General features: G+C 42.4%; 2 protein-coding genes across 2 annotated transcripts in view; both read left to right on the top strand.

The window, feature by feature from the left end:
* LOC311003924 (receptor-type tyrosine-protein phosphatase mu-like) overlaps nucleotides 1-7,378 on the top strand; it is a 171,614-nt gene extending 164,236 nt beyond the window's left edge. Inside the window, exons 36-38 of the mRNA XM_083995836.1 lie at nucleotides 3,441-3,604; nucleotides 4,703-4,838; nucleotides 5,817-7,378. Coding sequence (XP_083851962.1) covers nucleotides 3,441-3,604; nucleotides 4,703-4,838; nucleotides 5,817-5,870 — 354 coding nt within the window. The 3' untranslated portion in view covers nucleotides 5,871-7,378. The remainder of the gene's footprint in view (nucleotides 1-3,440; nucleotides 3,605-4,702; nucleotides 4,839-5,816) is intronic.
* A 3,827-nt stretch (nucleotides 7,379-11,205) lies between these two features.
* LOC311003745 (zinc finger Y-chromosomal protein-like) lies at nucleotides 11,206-17,664 on the top strand. Its single transcript, XM_083995573.1, has 4 exons — nucleotides 11,206-11,331; nucleotides 11,763-12,010; nucleotides 14,580-14,921; nucleotides 16,152-17,664. Exons 2-4 carry the CDS (start codon nucleotides 11,776-11,778, stop codon nucleotides 17,603-17,605), a joined length of 2,031 nt encoding a protein of 676 aa, XP_083851699.1. The 5' UTR covers nucleotides 11,206-11,331; nucleotides 11,763-11,775; the 3' UTR covers nucleotides 17,606-17,664.
* The last annotated feature ends 1,927 nt before the right edge of the window (nucleotides 17,665-19,591 follow it).

The raw sequence follows: 19,591 nt of genomic DNA, 5'->3' as shown, positions 1-19,591 counted from the left end.
GAAATTGATCAGTACTGTTTTTGCCTGTAGTGTCTCGCCTTAAGTGTATTTTTGGGCTTTTGCCTTTAATCGATAGTGTAGTAGTAGAGAGAGACAGAAAATCAGGAGAGGAGGAATGACATGTAGCAAAGGGCCGCCCGAGTCGGGATTCAATAGGGGGCCGGCTGCAGCGAGGACTCTGCACATGGGGCGCCTGCTCTAAGTGAGCTAAACGACGCCCCAGTAGATGACCTTTTTTTGGTAGTGTTAGCCAACATCATCCTGACACAAGTGTAGGGGTGGGAGAAAAAAATCGATTCACATAGATATCGCGATATCTTTTTTGACGATTTTTAAATCGATTTTTTTTGTCAAAAATCGATTTTTTTTTTTTGAAAAAAAAAATTGTTTTTGAATTTTTTTTTTTTTGTTGTTGTTGAATTTTTTAAATATTGTGCAATGTGTATTTGTTACCCTCTTTTACATACAGAGAGTACAGGCTTTGAAAAGGGTTTAAGTTCACATTATAATGGAGTATGTTAATTTATAGGCTCCTACAGTATTTGTGTGCAGATAAATGATAAATGCGACTAAAAATCGAGAGAATCGGCAATATCGTAGAATCGCAATTTAAATCGAATCGCCATCCAAAAAATCGTAAAAGAATCGAATCGGGAGAAAAGCATATCGTCCCAGCCCTACACAAGTGATTCTCTCAGTTGCTAATTCATGCTTCACATTTGAGTGAAAATCAAATCTGCCTTTTTTTTCTACCAGCTTTTGACCTTTGCAAGAAATGAGCATTATGCTGTTAGCAGTGTTTGTTATGAAACTAGAGTGGAGTGTGACTCCAACACTAGCTTAGCTGTTAGCAGACAGTGTTGTCGCTAGTAGCAGCTCCTGTTGCTTTTGTTCACATGCTAGCTAGGGCTGACTGATAAAACGTATTTTCACTGTTTTCAAGAAAACGCACATTAAACACCACAACTGAAGTGTGATTAGTAATGCTGCGTTTGAGACAACTGGGAACCTGGGTTTTTCCAACCTCCTACTTGAAAAAGTGCATTAGAGCGTGACCTCATGTTGCCCCACTCTGACTTCCCCAAGAATCAGTTGTCTGACGTCGCACAACAATCTGCACCTGTGTGGAACCATTAAAATTAGGGCCGGGACTCGATTAAATTTTTTTTTTATCTAATTAATTAGAGGCTTTGTAATTAATTAATCGAAATTAATCGCATTTTTAATCACATATAAATACTTGACCTGAGAACAGTGATAAGCAATTTTTTTCACATGGATTTTAGTATACCATTGAATGACTGAATACATAAGCTTAAGCAACAAAACACTGGTTATTTTTTTTCAAGGTGGTACTTAACCAAGACCAACAGACTAGGGATGCAAATTATTGATTAATTCATTAATTGTTAAATGCATTTAAAATGCCAAAATACAGTAAAAAGTTATTAGATATTAATTTACAGTTACAGATTACCTACTGATGTTGTGGAACACAGAAAATATATGTTGTTATTTCTCTTAAATTTTCATTATTTTAAAAACGCTTCTTTTTTATTGTTTTTGTGCCCTTTGTAATGTTTTAATGCCTTACGCTACATGAAGCACTTTGAATGCTAAGTTAGTCCCGGTCCGCCATGTGTTTAGTTATTCCTGTGTGGTGTGTCTCCAACGCTTTGAAGTCAGAAATCTGAGCTTTCAACTGGGAGATTCCCAGAGTTGTCTCAAATGCAGCATAAGTTTTGTTTACATGCACCATGCCTTCACACTCAGCATACTGACATTTGGCCTATCAGATGGAGCCTGTACACATGGGCCATGCATGTACCCCATTTAGCCAATCAGACGACCCCCAGCTTCCATCAGGTTCCTCTGGTTAATTGGTGTTCAATTATGCTGCGTTGGAGACAAGTCGGAACTCAGATCTTTCCCTGTTGAAAACTCAGAGTTCCAACTTCAAAGTGTTGGAGACACACCAGAGTAACCAAAAACATTGTGGACAAACTTTGCATTCAAAGTGCTTCACGTAAGGCATAAAACATTACAAAGGGCATAAAAATATTTTAAAAAAAGAACCTTTCAGTGTATTTTGGCATTTAAATGCATTTAACTGATGATTTACAGTTGACAGTGTGCCTCTGCTCGGGTGCAGACAACTGATTCTCGGTGAAGACAGATTCTTTTCTCCAACTTCGCCAAGTCGGAGTTTCTTGAGGTGGCGTTCGATTGCACTTCTTCAAGTCAGAGGTCGGAAAGATCTGAGTTCCGACTTGTCTCAAACGCAGCACAAGAGGAGCTAAGAGGATGATGGAGGGTCAAATTAACCTTCTGTTTAGTCGATTGGTTCTTCATGTGCAGTTTGTTCAAAATTTTAATCTTTTCATTTAGTTGCCAGACTATTCAGTTTCTGAGGCAGAAAGACTCAGGAACTGTGTGGTTAATATGCACACTTAAATATTAGCTTTTTATCACAAGTCATATCTTCATTGTAATATTGAATATTGAACACTGGCTCATATCGTCCAGGCCTAATGCCAGCTATTGCTGCTTGATGCTCGTAACAGTAGATCAAAATGAGCTTGTGTTTTAAACAAATGACTTCATTAATGACTACAGGTGTGTGTTAGCAGTGTTAGCGGTGTTAGTGTAACTTGAGTTTTGCCTTTCAGTCTGAGGTTGTTTGATTTTGACCCCGTTTACCTGTTCAGGTATTCAGGCTGTGTTTGATTTCTGTCGTGGTGTTTGGTCCAAACCTCCATTTTCTTTCCTGTTTCGCCGGATTTAGATCAGAGTGTGTTTGATTCAAACCTCTTCACCTCCCCGTCGGGCTGAGTTTAGGTTCAGTTGTGTTTGTTTTGTGCCTCATTTCCTCCCTGTGTCTCACAAAATTTGGGCTGCGTTTGATCCAAACTCCGTTCCCCACCTGCCTCCGCCGCAGCAGGTCGGATTTAGATTTCACTGTGTTTGATTTTAAAACACTTTCTCCTCTCTGTCTGTTCACATTTATGTTAGGATCTACTCTTGTTCCGTCCTTTACACCCTTCACTTTCCTCCTTCTCTCCTTCCCTTTCATTTCCTTCTCACTCTCTTTCTTTTTTCTCCTAACCCTACCCTTTTCCTTGTGCATACTCTTCCCTCCTCTCCTGCCCTACTTTCCTCACTTACCTCTTTGTTTCTTTATCACCTCTTTGTACTGTTTAAACCCTCCCCTTCCTTCCTTTCCTCCTTCATCCCTTTCATAATCCCCTCATTTCCTTTTGTCTGTCCATCCTTTCTCTGTCCGTCCCTCCTGTCTTCCTTCCTCCCCTCTGTGCGGATCAGGGTGTGTCTGATTAATGTACTTTTCAGTGTCTCCTGTTTAATTCACTGCTCTCTCCTACTATTATGTAGCAGACAAGCTTGTTCTGACCCCCTGTCCACCCTGTGTCCCCCCCACATAGCCTCAGGATGGGTACCGTATGGTGCAGCAGTTCCAGTTCCTGGGCTGGCCGATGTACCGGGACACGCCTGTCTCCAAGCGCTCCTTCCTCAAACTGGTCCACCAGGTGGACAAATGGCAGGAGGAGTACGACGGCGGGGAGGGACGCACCGTAGTCCACTGCCTGTAAGAACTAAATACACACTCTATACTGACACAACACTGGTTTTTATTTTATTTTTGTTTTTATTTGTTAGGATCCCTATTAGCTGCGCTCTAGAACACCGCTAGTCTTCCTGGGGTCCACATTTACAAAACCAGTACATCTGCAATCACAACATGAAAAAGACAAGTCAACAAAATCTTACATTAAATCTGTACAATCAGATTGTCATCTACATCATCTACATCAGAGAACATGTGTAAGATAGCTCCGATGTACAGCAGTTATAAAATAAAATAACATAAAAAGAATAAAATAAGAGGGTAAAACAAATGAAAATGACAACAAGAGACCCTATTACCCTACATAAGACCCTTTGTGTGAAGTGTGTGTGCATGTGTATGTGTGCATAATGCGTATGATATTTTACAGATATGAAATGCCAATATATTTTGTTATTTGCTTTTTGAATGTTAGTTTGTGTTTGAGTTTAGTTATTGGCAGTGGTAAGGAGTTCCATGCTTTAATTGATCTGTATTCTATTGTGTGCTGAACCGGCCTTGTGTTGCCTGTCTGGTGGCATATGTTTATGAATCATGATTGTGTTTTGACTGATTGTATTGGTATAAAGGTGTTTTAAACTGTAATGTTTTCCATATTGAGACAAGTAATGCAGCATTGACTCTGTCCTCTACTTTTAACCATTGTAGACAGGAATGCATGTTGTTGATACTGTTATTGTATGGGCATTGCAGAGCAAGGCGTGCTGCCTTGTTCTGCACCAGCTGTAACTTATTCAGATCTTTTCAGGTAGCTCTTGCCCATACTATCTGACAATAGTCCAGATGTATAGATTTGGTACTGATGATACTGCAATAGAAATATTGCAGTATCAATATAGAAATATTCACAGTACAATAGTAGGTACTAGTTAGAGTAGTATTACTGATACTACGATAGCACCACTGATAGTACAAGTTCAAACAACGATAATACTTCGAGTTAGAGCAGAAGAACAGAAAATGCTGAGCTGACAGTGTTCACAAGTGGTGCTTTGTCTCCATCTAGTGGTTGAAGGTGGAATAACATCAACTGTTTTGTGTTTCCTGCTCTCCACCCAGGAACGGAGGGGGCCGCAGCGGAGTGTTCTGCAGCATCAGTATAGTGTGTGAAATGTTGCGGCAGCAGCGATGTGTCGACGTGTTTCACGCAGTTAAGACGCTGAGAAACAACAAACCAAACATGGTGGACCTGCTGGTAAAGATGACACACTCTTATCATTTCTACTGTCACAGGTTTCTGTTACAACACTAAGCACACTGGAGCAAAGAAAGTGGAATTCTTGTATTTTCACATCAAACAGAGAAAAGATTCACTGAATCAAATGTCTTACTTTAGAACCTCCCATTATTGTACTTCTAGGGTCTATATAGTTTATACAGTATATTCTACATATTTCACACCAACACTTCCCAAATCTATCATTTTTTCTTCGTATATATAAAGTATTATAATTGTTGTTTTTATTGATATTCATTCAACCTTCATTTAATCTTGAGAGGTCATTGAGTGTTCTCATTTGAATGATGTGGCAAGTAAATCTGAACAATAATGAATCCAGATTACAGGCAACACAGGTAAAAACAGTTCTACCAGAGCAGAATAACTCATAATGAATCAATTTAAAACCATTTAAATTGACCTATTGACCTACTACCTACTACTATTGACCAACTACGAAAAAGTGTATTAAGAGTGTCCCAGGTGTGTGCAGCACAAAAGCTAATGATCAAGAAATGATCAGTTTTATTAGTTTAATCTTCAGTGACTTATTAGAGTGATTGTATTTATATTATTTTCTTTATTTAAGGCTAATAATTTACATTATTATCTTTATTGATTTTATTTAACATTTATTAATATACCAAACCTTTTGTTTTCACAATTTTATTATTAATTAAAAATTAAACAAAACTTGATTATTTACTTTCATCTTTGGGTTAAGATAACTGAAGATAAATAGAAAATATAATATGGGTGGTTGGTTTTGTTGTAATTATGAAACTTATATTTAAAATGACATCATATTTTACACCTTTTAAATGTATTTCCTATTTCTTTATTGAGAATGTATTATGTCTGACTAATAGCTTTGTTATTAATAATATTCTGTGTATTTGACATGATATTGTGATTCGTATATTTAACTAGATCTCTGGCTCTGTCTCCCTGCAGGAACAGTATAAGTTCTGTTATGAAGTTGCTCTGGAGTATCTCAACGCTGCTTAGCTTTAGCCACAGCTTCTTCATCATCCTCCTCCTCTCCCAGTCATAATGCTGCATACTGTCTGACGGTGTGAAGAGGAGCAGGAGCTGGAGGAGGTCTACTACTGACTGGAGTGGAAGAGGAGGACAGTGAAGGGAGGAAGAGGAAGAGGAGAAGGAGGATGTTTTGCACTGCCTTGTTGGACTGGACTGTCTGACTGAAGCATGGACACACTGAACTCCGACAGATTCACTTTGTTATTCACCACGTGTCACTGTTGTTTTGTTTTTTATTGTATTGTTGTATTAATGAACCAAAACCATGTCAGAGTGGAGCATCTCACCAGCTTTAGTAACATTATCAGGTCATCACCCAAAGAACTTCCCTCCTGTAGCTTCAGAAACATTAGAGCAGAGGTTTTCAAAGTCGTCACTTTACCCCCTCAACCCCACACCCCCAACACAGCCTGTCAGAGAGCAGAGATCAAGACATAATGTTTCTAATCCCTATAACGATCCACATGCAGTCTGACTGTCCCTGGAACAGCAGCCCAATCAGCTGAGCTCTGTTTCTCTGGGACTTTTATTCTGGAGGAGATGATGAAATCACCAGGAAGTGACATCACACTGAATCAGAAGCTGTTGGTGTTTAGATGTGACCTAAACTAGCAGCCAACCACGCTAATTAACCCTAATAACTAACTACTACAGTCACTAACACTAACTAAGCACAGCCACTAACACTAACTACACTAACTAACCACTGTGGAGATATAGATCTCTCTCAGATAGAAAACCTCTGATCCAAAGGATGATGATGTTCAGCATGAGGAAGATGATCCTCAGTCTCTGGACAACTGCATTTCCTGTAAGGCTCTAGAGAGGTCATAGGTCAGGTCCAGGTGACTTTGACCTGGCTCCTCTAATAAAGTTGTGATTATGATGATTGTGTGGAATTGAACAGGTGATCATTCACATCAGTTCAACTTCAGACTTTTGATCCGATGTGGAACCAGCCTGTTGTGATGGTAACAGGTGGATTTTAATTGACTGTGGAGCAACTTGACGTCAAAGCTCAGGACCAAAGTCACATTCAAACAGTTGCAGATGCATCCTGGGATGGCGTAGCTGACATGACATCATCAGGTGTTTGGACCCTCCCTCAGTGTCCCAGCATCAAGCCTCCTGCCTGCTGATGGCTCCTCAGCCCCAGTAGAGCAGGGCCTCTCTTGCTGAGTGCTGGACCTCAGTCCCAGCTGCCTTGACCACCATGTCCATGGCAACAGCAAAGATAATACCTGAGACTTTTTTCAAGCTGGTGCCAGTCTAATGTCAAGCCCCCGAAGTGACCCAGCCAGAAGTCCCCACAGTAGTTCAGAATGAGATTGATGATCTTCATGGCTCTGAACTGCTCCAGCTAGATTGAATTTTCCTCCTCCCCTTATCTGCTTCCATTGTCCTGCAGTGGTTCCCCTTCACCAAACCTCCCACAGAAGTCTGAGGAGGCAAGGCAAGGCCATTTTATTTGTATAGCCCGTTTTTACAAACAGTTTGTCTCAAAGGGCTTCACATAGCATTATAGCAACATCCTCTGCCTTTAGACCCTCATATAGACTGAGGAAAACTCTGTGGAAAACCCTAACAGGGAAAAATCGGAGGAACCTCAGGGTGAGCAACAGAGGAGCTCTGGACTCCAGTGGGACCTGGGCCTGAACTAGATCTGGCTGCTCTAAGAGTCTAACCATCTCTTGTGCTGTCCACCTAAGTTGAACTGGAGCATCCATGGGGGGCTCTCTGGGGTCCCAGCTCTTGCTCTCTCTCTCTCCTGGGTGTTTTACCTCTTAAAACAAGACCACTGGCTGCTGCTCTCTGCTGCAGTTGGTGGATCTTCTCCGCTCCCCAAGTCATGATGTAGATAAGTCTGGTTGTCGTGCACCCTCCACACCAAACCTTTCTGCTGCAAAGCTGAATACCATGTTGGTGAAAGTCTCTACCTGTTGGCCTTTTGCTGTCGAGCTGAACACTTGTTTGTATAGCCTTTTTGTTGTTGTTTAGCCCAACAGTTTGTCTCAAAGGACTTTCCACACATGCTGGTGCATGAGGAGGAAAAGGTTCAGTTTGACTGTTCAGTGCTCAGTCATGTGGTCTGCAGTCTGCAGAGAAGTGTGACAGCAGCTGAGATGTTGTTATAAGCGAATGTTTGAGATGATGGAACGATAAAGATGAAATGATCAGTGGAAAAACAGCCTGATGATAATCATTAGTCACAGCTCTAATTTAACTCGTTAGTGAACATCATCTATGCTGAGCTCATTCTCATCCTGACAGAACCACTCTTTACTCAAAGTCCTCTTACTGGTGTTTGATCCAGAGCTTTCAGCTGCAGGTAGCTTCCTGAAGGAGCTCAGAATAACACGTACAGAGCCCTGCCGAAGTCTTCATACCTCTTCAACTTTCTACGTTTTGTCAGGTTGCAAACACAAACTTACATGTATTTTATCAGGATTTATGTGATAGACCAGCACAAAGTAGCACATCATTGTGAAGTGGAAGGAAAATGATACATGGTGTTGAAGACTTTTTACAAATCAAAGACCAACCTTGAGCTTTCTGGCCTACATGCAAAACGCTGTGTGGTGGAAACCTAACACTGCACATGAACCTGAACACAACATCCCCACAGTGAAACATGGAGGCTTTTCTTCAGCAGGGACAGAGTTGAACAGGAAGATGAATGGAGCTAAATACAGGACAACCCTGGAGGGAAAGCTGTTAGAGGCAACAAAAGACTTGAGACTGGGACAGAGGTTCACCTTCCAGCAGGACAACCACCCCAAACACACAGCCTGAGCTACAATGGACTGGTTTACATCAAAGCAGATCCATGTGTTAGAACGGCCCAGTCAAAGTCCAGACCTGAATCTTACTGAGAATCTGTGGCGAGACTTAAAAACCGCTTTTCACAGACACTCTCCATCCAATCTGACTGAAGTGGAGCTATTTTTTGCAAAGAAGAATGAGCAGAAACTGCAGCTGTAGATGTGCAAAGCTGCTAGAGACAAACACCAAAAGACTTAGAGTTGCAACTGCAGCGAAGGGTGGTTTAACAAAGTATTGAATCAGAGGGCTGAATATATGCACACTAGACTTTTCAGATTTTCATTTGTAAAAAATCTTGAACACCATGTATCATTTTCCTTCCGCTTCACAATTATGCGCCACTTTGTGTTGGTCTGTCACATAAAATCCAAATAAATACCTATACATTTCTGGCTGTAATGTGACAAAATGTGAAAAAGTTCAAGGGGTATGAATACTTTTACAAGACTCTGTATGTCTCCATTGCAGCATGCAAACTCACTATGCTGATAATGACTGTGTAATAGTTTAAAAGCATCAGAAAAGGAACCATACAAACTTTTGGCTTGAGATGTTCATGTGTCCTCTGTTGTATTTTTGTTTATTTTTTTATTGTTTTTTTTTTGCTTTTGTTTTTTATTTTGTTTTGCCACAGAGAAACATACAAATATGTATAAAGATAAAACAGTGTTTTATATAAAGTCACAGTCCGTCCATTTGTCTCTTCTTCAGTGGTGCTTGATATTTACTGCTGCAGAATAAAGCCTGACTCGACTGGAAGCACCCAACCACATGGTCTTCGGTCCAGACCCTGGTCACATCCAGGACATGGTTTCTGTTCCTCCTCAGCAGCTGGATGATGCTGGTTGGTTGTTGTGTTAATAATGTACATAGAGCAGGAGGAAGCAGGAAGAAGAATATTTATTCCTTCGTTTGTTCTTGGTGTTGATGTTGTCATTGTCATTGTCCTTATGAAGCACAGAGAGAGAGAGACAATCATGTCAGATGATGTTGATGTTCAGAACCAGGAAACAGCCCAACTCTGTTGACATAAGACTCTGGGTTGATTTGATTTAACCATAGCAACATTGGTCTGTGGGCTGGCGTAACCCAGTCCACATATAACCTGGGTTCGTTCAACTTTGATTATGTATGGCTCTGGTTTTATGTAACCCTGGTGGCTCGGGGTTGGTTTAACCCTGATGAAATGTGGTTCATGTTTCTCGCTGTAATGTTTTGATTGAACCTTGTTGATATATGGCTCTGGTGCTGATGAGAACATTATTGTAATGAAAGCTTTTATTTATGTTGTATGATCCCAAAATACTACAAATAAAAATCTCTATACACACTTGACCTGTAGTCTGAGGCCTACATTCATCTCTTCATTCCTTCACTTCTATCTGTATTGCTTCATTTACACACACATTGGATTTTTATTACACATTTTCATTTATGTGAAACTTAAGTGACCCCCCACTGCATTGATAAAGTCAAGTAGGTTATAGACTGAAACACATGTGGCTGCTCAAGTAATTAATTAATTAAGCAGACCGATCAAATGAGACATCCTTAGGAAGTAAGATCTGTATCATTTACATATGGAGGACACTCAGCATCACTGCAACTCTGGCCAGAAGTGGACTGCCATCAACGCTTTTACCAAGAAGCACCAAGAAGAATAAATCAGGTAAAGGCCAACCCCAACCCACATCAGCCCCAGAGAGCTGCAGACCTCTGGTAGCATCTGGGATAAATGTACATGCATGGAAGAAATGAACATGTTATTCATGGGAGGGTTAACCATAATTATGCACAAGTGATTAGTCTTTATTATATATTTTTATCACAGAATTTAACATTTCTACAGCTTCTAAAATGTTAATAGGCTATTTTTGTTTCATAGGTTATTATTTCACAAATGTATTGTTGTGATTATTTAGGGTTATTATGATTATAAATGGATAAAGAACAGACTTTTTTTTTCAAACTTTATTGTGTTCAAAATGTACATACATTCTCAAACAGGAAACTTGCATTCTTTTTTTTTCAAAGACATTACTTTTCTTACAATAAAAATAGAAAATTAAATCTACAAGGCTTAGTACTGAATAAGTAAATAGCTATTTTAAATGTGTGAAAAAAATAAATAAAGTAAAAGATATAACACAAGTTGAAGGCATTGTAGCTATTGGGACTCTTCACAAATAAACAAATTGCATCGTATTGCAATTTCCATCATACCATTAATTCTTTCATTTCCATCAGCCAGTAAATTTAAGGAACTAAAATATTTGTTTAGTTCATTTTTAAAACAGATTATTAACAGGGATTTATTTTTCCATTTACAACAGTGTATGGTATTTGCCCAAAAGTAATACTATATTTAACAAAGGATAAAGAACAGACTCCTGTGTGGCGTGGAGCTGCAGCGCTGCCTCTGTCCTGTGGGGGCAGCATCAACCCACCGGAAGAGGAAGTAGAAGAAAAAGAAAAAGAACAAGTGTTTCCGGTGCGGCCTGTTGTGTCGGTTGTTCTGTGAGAAGTTGCTTCACTTTCGGAGCTGAGTTTCCCTGTGGACCTTAAATCCTCTTCACCCCTGCTGCACGAGCCGACCCACTCTCAGGTACCCGGTCCGTCTGTCCCTGTCCCGGGACCCGGGACCCGGTCCTCTCCGGGACAGGAACCAGTTAGTCTGGCTCTGGCTCTGCTAATGTTAGCATTAGCATCTGAGGAAGTTTGGTGTTTGTATTTGACGCTGCAGAAACTGTTTTATTTATTCAGAATCATGTCTGAACACGAGACAGTTTGTTTTATTGTAAATTATTATTTTTAATCATAATTAATTATTTATTGTCTTTATTTTGACACAGTTGTGTTGGTGCTATGTACATGTTGGGTACAGTGACTTAAATGTGAGCAATGCAACATTGGCTTGTCATAATAAAAAATGATAATAATAATACTTAAAAAAGAAAAAAGATAAATACTTTCAAAACATGACTTTAATTTGTACTGGAGTCACATTTGACCCTGAACGCCTCCTGCTGTGTTCAGGTGCTGTGTCAACATGTCCTCTGGACTGCTGGAGCCTCCTGGAGAACAGCTGTGTGTCTTCCTGCTGAGGGATGAAGGAGAGGAGGTGGAGGAGGAGGAGCTGAGGAGGGAGGTGGGCTGTCAGTGGGAGAGTCAGGAGGAGGAGGAGGAGAGGAAGGAGGTGGGCTGTCAGAGCGACCCGGCCGAGAGGAGGGACGCTGCCATCCAGGTGGACCTGCTGACTCAGCAGCTCAGCTGGAGACACTCAGGTGAGTCCTCCGTCCTCTGCAGGTGAAGCTGCTGCACCATGTCTGTCTGTCACACCCTGATATGATGTACAGAGCAGAGCTGCAGAAAAGAGAAAAGAGGAGACCGCACACTTCAGCTCCCTTACGTGCTGTTTATTTAGCACATCCAACAACAAAAAGACAGTAACGTTTCGAGCGTGCTGCTCTTCTTCAGACTAATTCATTCATACCTGACGCCCCATTTTTACACCTGCCCCGGGGGGTCACATGATGAGTCACATGGTAAGGGAGATACATACCGGAAAACCCCTTGTGCTAAGTAGAAAAGATATAGACAGTATCCACATATGCATAAAATAATCTATCACAATACACAGAATTCCATCATAATTTATAATTTACAGAACTCCATCATAATTTAGACTAGATCAAAGCCCATCAGGCCTGCTGGCTGTTATAAAGATCTAGTAAAAATAGAGGTGCCTCTTAGTATTAGGATGGCTAATTTAGAAGTTGCATACAAGGTTATTGATTTTTTCTTTTATACATTATAAATTTAACATTTTTTGCATTTTTTTTTACATCTTAATCATGTTTAGAAGTTTTAGATTTAACTTTTTTTTTTAGGTTTTAATCATGTTTTAAAGTTAAAATGAAACATTAATTTTCTATAACCTTGGAAAGGACAGAGCAGAGCTGCACCCAGAGCTGTGGGGTGGGAGTCGATTTGCCTGTGTCACATGGATCAGCAATGGTCTCATCGTGCAAAGTCCCCCACCCAAAGAGCTCCATCAGTGCATCACAACATCACAACAAGTGGTGAATGAAAAGCATGCAGCTGCTTCTCACTGTAAAACTAAACTTCCAAAGCTCTTAATGTGAAAATCCTGCATAAATGAGTGTGATTGTTGTATGTTTTTCCTGGGGACTTGTACGTTTCCATGAGACAGTTCTCTAGCATGTGCAAACACCTGCAGACACACACACACACACACACACACAGTGCCTTACATTGTATTGGCTAACTTCCTGTCAGCAGATGGAGTTAGCAGTCCCCGCCCTCGTCCGTACGTCACCACATTCACGCGCATCCCTTGGCTGCACACACAGAGAGGACTGCCCCTTTATATTTAACTAATATCATTTCTATCATTGTTTTCTATGCACTGACTCTGACTGCAGTAATAACGATTGACTGATTCAAAGTCCTGCAACTTTATTTATTGATCTATGAATTTATTATGAATCAGATTAATTTCCATCTGTGATCAGTGTGATCCAGGTGTTTCTCACCAGAGCAGCATGCAACACTTAGAGACAGTGAAGTTTCAGAACAGTGAGACAGTACGGTGCCACAGCTGGTCTCAGTGCAGTGACACGTCTCTGACACAAGGGGGGAGCAGATGACTTCAGGCTGGTGGCTAGTTGGGAGTCATCATGAAGAACAAACAGAATGGACTCACACAGTGTGAATATAAGGGACGCACGATAACCTTTTTTTCTCTACCGATATCTTCCTGCTTCTCATAACCGATGCTGATACCGTTAACATTTTCATTCAGTTAGTTCATATCAGTACTTTTTTACAGACCCCTAACCACGGACCCCCAATATTTTGAAGCAAACACCAGGAATACACAAATATTTGTTCTGATACTGAAGAACATTACTTTTTTGGTCAATGTTGTACGTTCAAATTAGGGCCAATGGTGGGAATTTTTCTAAAATATTGTAGAAAACTCATTCTAAGGTACGAGAAAGCTTTCATTTGTATGCGGGTGTGATTCGACTTCAGTGAAATACGTATTTATTAAAGCAATTATTTTTGCTAATAAAAAGCCAAATAAGTTACATACTGGGGCTTTAAAAAAATCTAGAAGAAACTGATAAAAATTTCTCAAAAGTAAAAAAAATAAAAATAAAAATCTAGGAAAAGTGGAAAAATTTCTTAAAAAAAAAAAAAAAGTGGTGAAAATTTCAAGAAAAAGTTGGGACCCCATTTAACCCTCTCAAAGACCCCTGGGGGTCCCTGGACCCCACTTTGAGAACCACTGGTCTATATCCACACCTGAGGTTAAGAAAGTTGAATTTAACATTAAAGACGCAACAGTATAACCCACGTCATTCACTACTGATGTGATCACAAAAACAACAACAGTTATGACTTCAAAAATCTTTATTTATTATCGTTTCAAATCAACTAATTGGCTCTAGTAATCAGCAAAACTGTCATTGTCCGATTTATTTGTCTTTTTTTTATTTTGGCCAATAATTATTGGTGCCAATAGATATTTTGCATTCCCAGTGAATATCATCTAACTAAAAAATGAATTTTATCTACAAAAATGTCAAAGTATCCACAGCTTCTGTGATGTCATATTTCTTCTGACCTCCTGCTGACTTCCAGACAGAAGCAGAGCAGCTGCTGTTCTCTCATGATCCAGTCAGCACTGAGTTCTGTCTGTCAGATGATTGACAGGCCTCTGCAGTGTGTAGCCTAAGAGGCAAAACTCAGGGTGTAAAGAGGAGTGTGTGTGCTGCTGTTGATGTGTGTGTTGAAGCATGTTGCTGTTGTCTTCACTGTCGTCAGGCTCCTCTGCCATGCTGCTGCAGTGTCTCTCAGTCAGACCTGATGGACCGGGCGGAGGCGCTCTGCTGCAGCACTGCACCACCAACCGGACCAGGACCAGGACCGTCAAACCCGCCATCAGACTCTCCCCCAAACCCACCCAGCCTCGGTCCAGGACCCAGAGGAGAGGGCCGCCTCATGGCTCCAACACCAGAAAACGAAAACCACCTCAACGCTGTCGCCCAGCAACGCCTGATACTGACCAACGGGAGGAGGAGGAGGAAGTGGAGGAAGTGGAGGAAGTGGAGGAAGAGGAGGTGGTGGAGGACGACACAGAGGATCCCAGCTGGACTCCACCTGAAGGTGAGAGAGTCCAGGAAGTCTTCACTAAACATTTCCATTAGAAGCAACAACACCTGGATCCAGATTTCTAAACAAGATTTAGATCAGATTTGAAATGTTTTCATTATACTTATATTAACATTTTATATATTTGTACATTTTTGTTCTAAATGCTTTAATTTGAATTTAAAGGTTGAATATGTAGAGTATTTATTAAAAGGCTATATTTTTTTCAAAAATAATACACCCATGGGGCGTTTTGAGGGGTACAGAATGAAAGTATTGCTTTTCCATAAAAAATATATTTAGTCTAAATTAATATTTTTAAATCTTTTTGACGGGTTCGACAATGACTTTCTGTCACCGTTCTTGTTTACATTCGTACCTGCCCGTAGCCGACATGTGGCTCAGTTCTCCGCTGTTTTCCTGCCTCCTCCCGGTCGTATGCGTTTGTTTCCAACCAGGCCTTTTTAATAATCAATCAGTGGATCAATGGATTATCATATACATGTTAGGATGGGTGTATTTGTGTAGTCTTATCTGTCATAAACACGTTTACTGTCGCGGACTCCCGGTGCCACCGAGACAAGAGCAGTGACAGCGGAGGCTCTGAGCGCAGGTTTGGTTTTCAGAAGCGGTGTGGAAGGCAGAGAGCCTCCACTCTCTCTGTAACACGCTACAAGTCATTTATTATGCTGTTAAATGACGGTAAAATATCCTGCATAGTTCTCCTCCTGTCTGTCCTCTGATCAGAGCGGAGTCCCTAGCAATGGCCTGTTTTACCTAGCAACGGTCTGGCAATCGACTGCTGGAATTCTTTTTCTGTTGTTGTTCTGGTAATTCTACATATTCAACCTTTAACATGTGTTTATACTGTATTTTTCAGCATTTGATTTTTTTTAAATTAATGGCAAATGAATGAATGATTTTTTTTTAAATCATCAAATCATAGTATACACACACGTTTGAAAAGGAAGTAGGAAGAAATATACACTTTCTTTTAAAATTCCTACTCCTTTTAACTCATCATGGTTTATATTTTTATATTATTGCTAATGTTATGTATGATATCCGTATACATTATTATAATTATATAGCATATAATACTACATAAACATCCATATATATACTATATATATTATTAGTAGAAATTAATAAAATCATTTATTTTATTAGTATAAATGTTTCAGTTTGATGTGAACATTTGAATCACTTGTGTTTAGTACTTATCTCCACTCTGTTAAATTCCAGATGTGGCCTCTCAGCCATCTCCCTCTGCTCTTGGGGACGCCCAGCTGGGCTCCGACTCCCAGCATGCACCTGTGGGAGTGGTGAAGCTGGAGCCCGAGCCCGACAGCACCATGTGCGACGTCTGCGGCAAAGTGATGAAGAACAAGTCGAGTCTGGCCCGTCACTCCTTCATCCACACCGGGAAGAAGCCGTTCGCCTGCCACCTGTGCGACCTGCGCTTCAATCGCCGCGACAACCTGCAGCACCACCTGACCCGGCTGCATCCCAACGGCGTGACCAAGCTGGAGAAGCAGCGCGCGCCGCAGGCCTGGCTGTGCGCCGTGTGCGGCAAGACCTTCAACTGTCGGTCCAGGCTGAAGACGCACGAGGTGATCCACTCGGGCGCGAAGCCTCACCACTGTGACCTCTGCCCCAAAACCTACATGAGGACCAACGACCTGGAGCACCACAAGAAGATCGCCCACGTGGAGGGCACGGCCGAGCCCCAGCGGCCCAGCTCGCTGCTCTGCGACCACTGCGGCAAAGAGTTCAGGTGCCGGTCTCAGCTCGCCGTCCACTTCCAGACTCACACGGGCGAGCGGCCGCACCTCTGCGACATCTGCGGACGCAAGTTCAGCCGACAGTATCAGCTCAAACGTCACAAAATCCTGGTCCACGCCAACCAGGCCGACGGCGAGGAGAGCCCGCCGCTCGACGGCCAGTTTGCCTGCGGCGTGTGCGGTAAGAGGCTGAAGTCGGAGGGGCTGCTCGCCGCACACTCGCGCATCCACAGCGGCGACAAACCTCACCGCTGCAGCCTCTGCCTGCGCACCTTCCAGCGCGCCACCTGCCTGAAGCAGCACCACCTGCGCGTCCACCTGAAGGTCAGAGTCAACGACGCGCAGCACGCCGCCGGCCGCAGGAGGGGCGCCGCCTCGGCCAAAATGTTCCCGTGTCCCATCTGCAGCAAAGTTTTCAAGTTCAAGTCCCTGCTGGCGAGCCACTCGATGATCCACAGCGAGGCGCGCCCGTTCGCCTGCGACTTCTGCAGCCGCAGCTTCCGACGCCTCAGCCACCTGAAGAGACACCGGGAGGTGGTGCACGCCAACGGGGCGCGCCCGGCGCAGAGCTTCGTCTGCCACATCTGCGGGAAAGACAAGAAGTGCCGCTCGCAGCTCGCCAGACACGTCATCATCCACACGGGCGAGCGGCCGTTCGCCTGCGACCTCTGCTCGGCCCGCTTCAACCGCAGCGGCAACCTGCAGCAGCACAAGAAGCGCATGCACGGGGTGGAGAAGCCGGCGGCGGCGGACGAGGAGGCGGAGGCCACGCCCATCCTGTTCGACGACGACATGACGCCCGCTCTGACCTACAAGCAGGAGGAGACGGTGGTCGCCGTGGACACCACAGAGGAGCAGTTTGAGGAAGTGGTCAGCGACGAGATGGAGGTGGTTCATCAGCTGGTCGCCACCTGACAGGACTCAGCTGATCTCAGAACTATTGATCCATGAACATGAGGTGATGGGACAGTAAATGGATTGGGATCGATGGATCATCAATCAGCGATCAGTTACTGAAATGTCAATATGATTCAGAAAATAAACGTTTGCATCTTCACATTTGAATCTCTGTGTCAAATCGTCACATGATTTTCCTCATCAGTTGCCTTTAATTGTTAATAAAACAAATGGAGTTCCCTGATTGGTTGAATTATAAATAACAACAAGCCAGGTCACAGGAAGTGTTTTATTGTTGATGAGCTGAAGAGTCACAACAGAACACAAACATCATGACAGTTAGGTCACAGTCCCACTGGTCAGTCACACTGATGATCTGGCAGGTGTTTCCATGGTGATGACAACAGAGAACTGCTTTAAAGTTCAGTCATTTTCCCATTGTACTTAGTGGGGCAGGTCATCAGTCCAGTTAATAACCATCTAATGTGTCTTCAGAGTTTCAGAGGCTCTGAACCAACCAGACCTGATCCAGAAGAACAGGACACTAAAGATCCTCCGGTTCCTCAGAGCCCAGTCGAACTTCAGCTGATCTGAGAGCAGTTTGTCATGAAGTCATGTGGGAACAGACAAAGGGTTAAAGGGATAGTTCACCCAAAATTAAAATTATCTACTCATCCTCATGTTGACTAAGGGCTGGGAGAGTCCTCCGTGCCTTCTCGGAGTTACGGGGGGCTCCGCGCAGCAGTATTTATTAGGGGTGTCACGATTTCGATTTTTTATCGAAATCGATCGAAATTACGTCACGATCTCGAGCATCGAAGTCAAAGAGAGGATCGACGATCCCCCCCCCCCCCCCCCCCCTCCCTCCCTCCCCCGCAAAGCTACAACTGCCTGCTGTCCCCATTGCGCACCACGCGTCTTTTCAGTCACTGGTCCGAGTTTTCGTTTAGCCTACTTTTTATTTCGAGACAACACTCATTCTCTCTCTGTCTGTCTCTCTCTCTCTCTTTTATTTTACCGGCGGTGTCAGCTGATGTGCACGTCTGCAGCAACCCAAACAAATGCACATGTTGACTGGCTCTATTCCAGCCACATGATTGGTTCGGCACGGCGCAACTCTCATTATCATTGGCTATTTGCCAAAACATGGATGAATGAAAACTATCGACCACGTCTCATATTTCTATCGAAGAAAAGTTATTTCACCATTTATAGCGTTTCATCACCCAGCCCTGGTGGGCTACTGTCCCCCTCCTACCTGGGAAACAGGAGGGAGACACAGCTCTAACTACACAACACCGACAAGCACTGAGAGCCGCATGTTGCAGTGACGTTAAGATTAAAAAAAACAAACAACAAACAACAACCCGCAAATAATAAGCCGACGAAAAGCTGCAACTCACTTTTTGTCGATGTATTATTTGCGGGGGCTTTGGGGGATCGACGGTGGAGGATCCGGGACTGATTGACTGTGGACCACCGCCAGTCTGATCAGGACCTGATCATCCCCATCGCAGCGCTGCAGCTGCAGCTCTGCCCCGCTGTCTGTCACATGACTCTCCGTATCAGCGCAATCTGTTTACATTACATTAAGGCGACATCAGGAGAATAACAACGGTAAATTAATGAAAATAAAATTATGATAATGTACAGATATAAATATATTTGTTTCAAAACCTTGGGGGCAATTTTGGCCCCTGGATCATGATTTTTGGGGGCATGTTACCTTTATATTGTAAATAAATTATTTAAATTTGACCATTAGTGCCTAATGTGATACATTATGGAAATTGCATCACTTATATGTATCCCATCTTTTGAAATAAGATTTACTGTACAAAATTTTATGAATAAAACCAATGATCGTAGACTAGACTAGTCTGAAAATGGCATAGGCCTCTGTGCTGTAAGAAAAAGAAAAAAAATCGAGAATCGAATCGAATCGTGACCCTAAAATCGAAAATCAAATCGAATCGAGGATTTGGAGAATCGTGACACCCCTAG

The sequence above is a fragment of the Trachurus trachurus genome (genome assembly GCF_905171665.1).
Source record: "Trachurus trachurus genome assembly, chromosome: 20".
In the NCBI taxonomy this organism is placed as follows: domain Eukaryota; kingdom Metazoa; phylum Chordata; class Actinopteri; order Carangiformes; family Carangidae; genus Trachurus; species Trachurus trachurus.
This window is presented reverse-complemented; position numbering and strand designations above follow the sequence as displayed.

Coding starts and splice junctions, on each gene's coding strand:
- LOC311003745 (XM_083995573.1), top strand. CDS start 11,776: ATGTCCTCTGGACTGCTGGAGCCTCCTGGAGAACAGCTGTGTGTCTTC. Junction 12,011..14,579: donor GCTCAGCTGGAGACACTCAG/GTGAGTCCTCCG, acceptor CACTGTCGTCAG/GCTCCTCTGCCATGCTGCTG. Junction 14,922..16,151: donor CAGCTGGACTCCACCTGAAG/GTGAGAGAGTCC, acceptor GTTAAATTCCAG/ATGTGGCCTCTCAGCCATCT.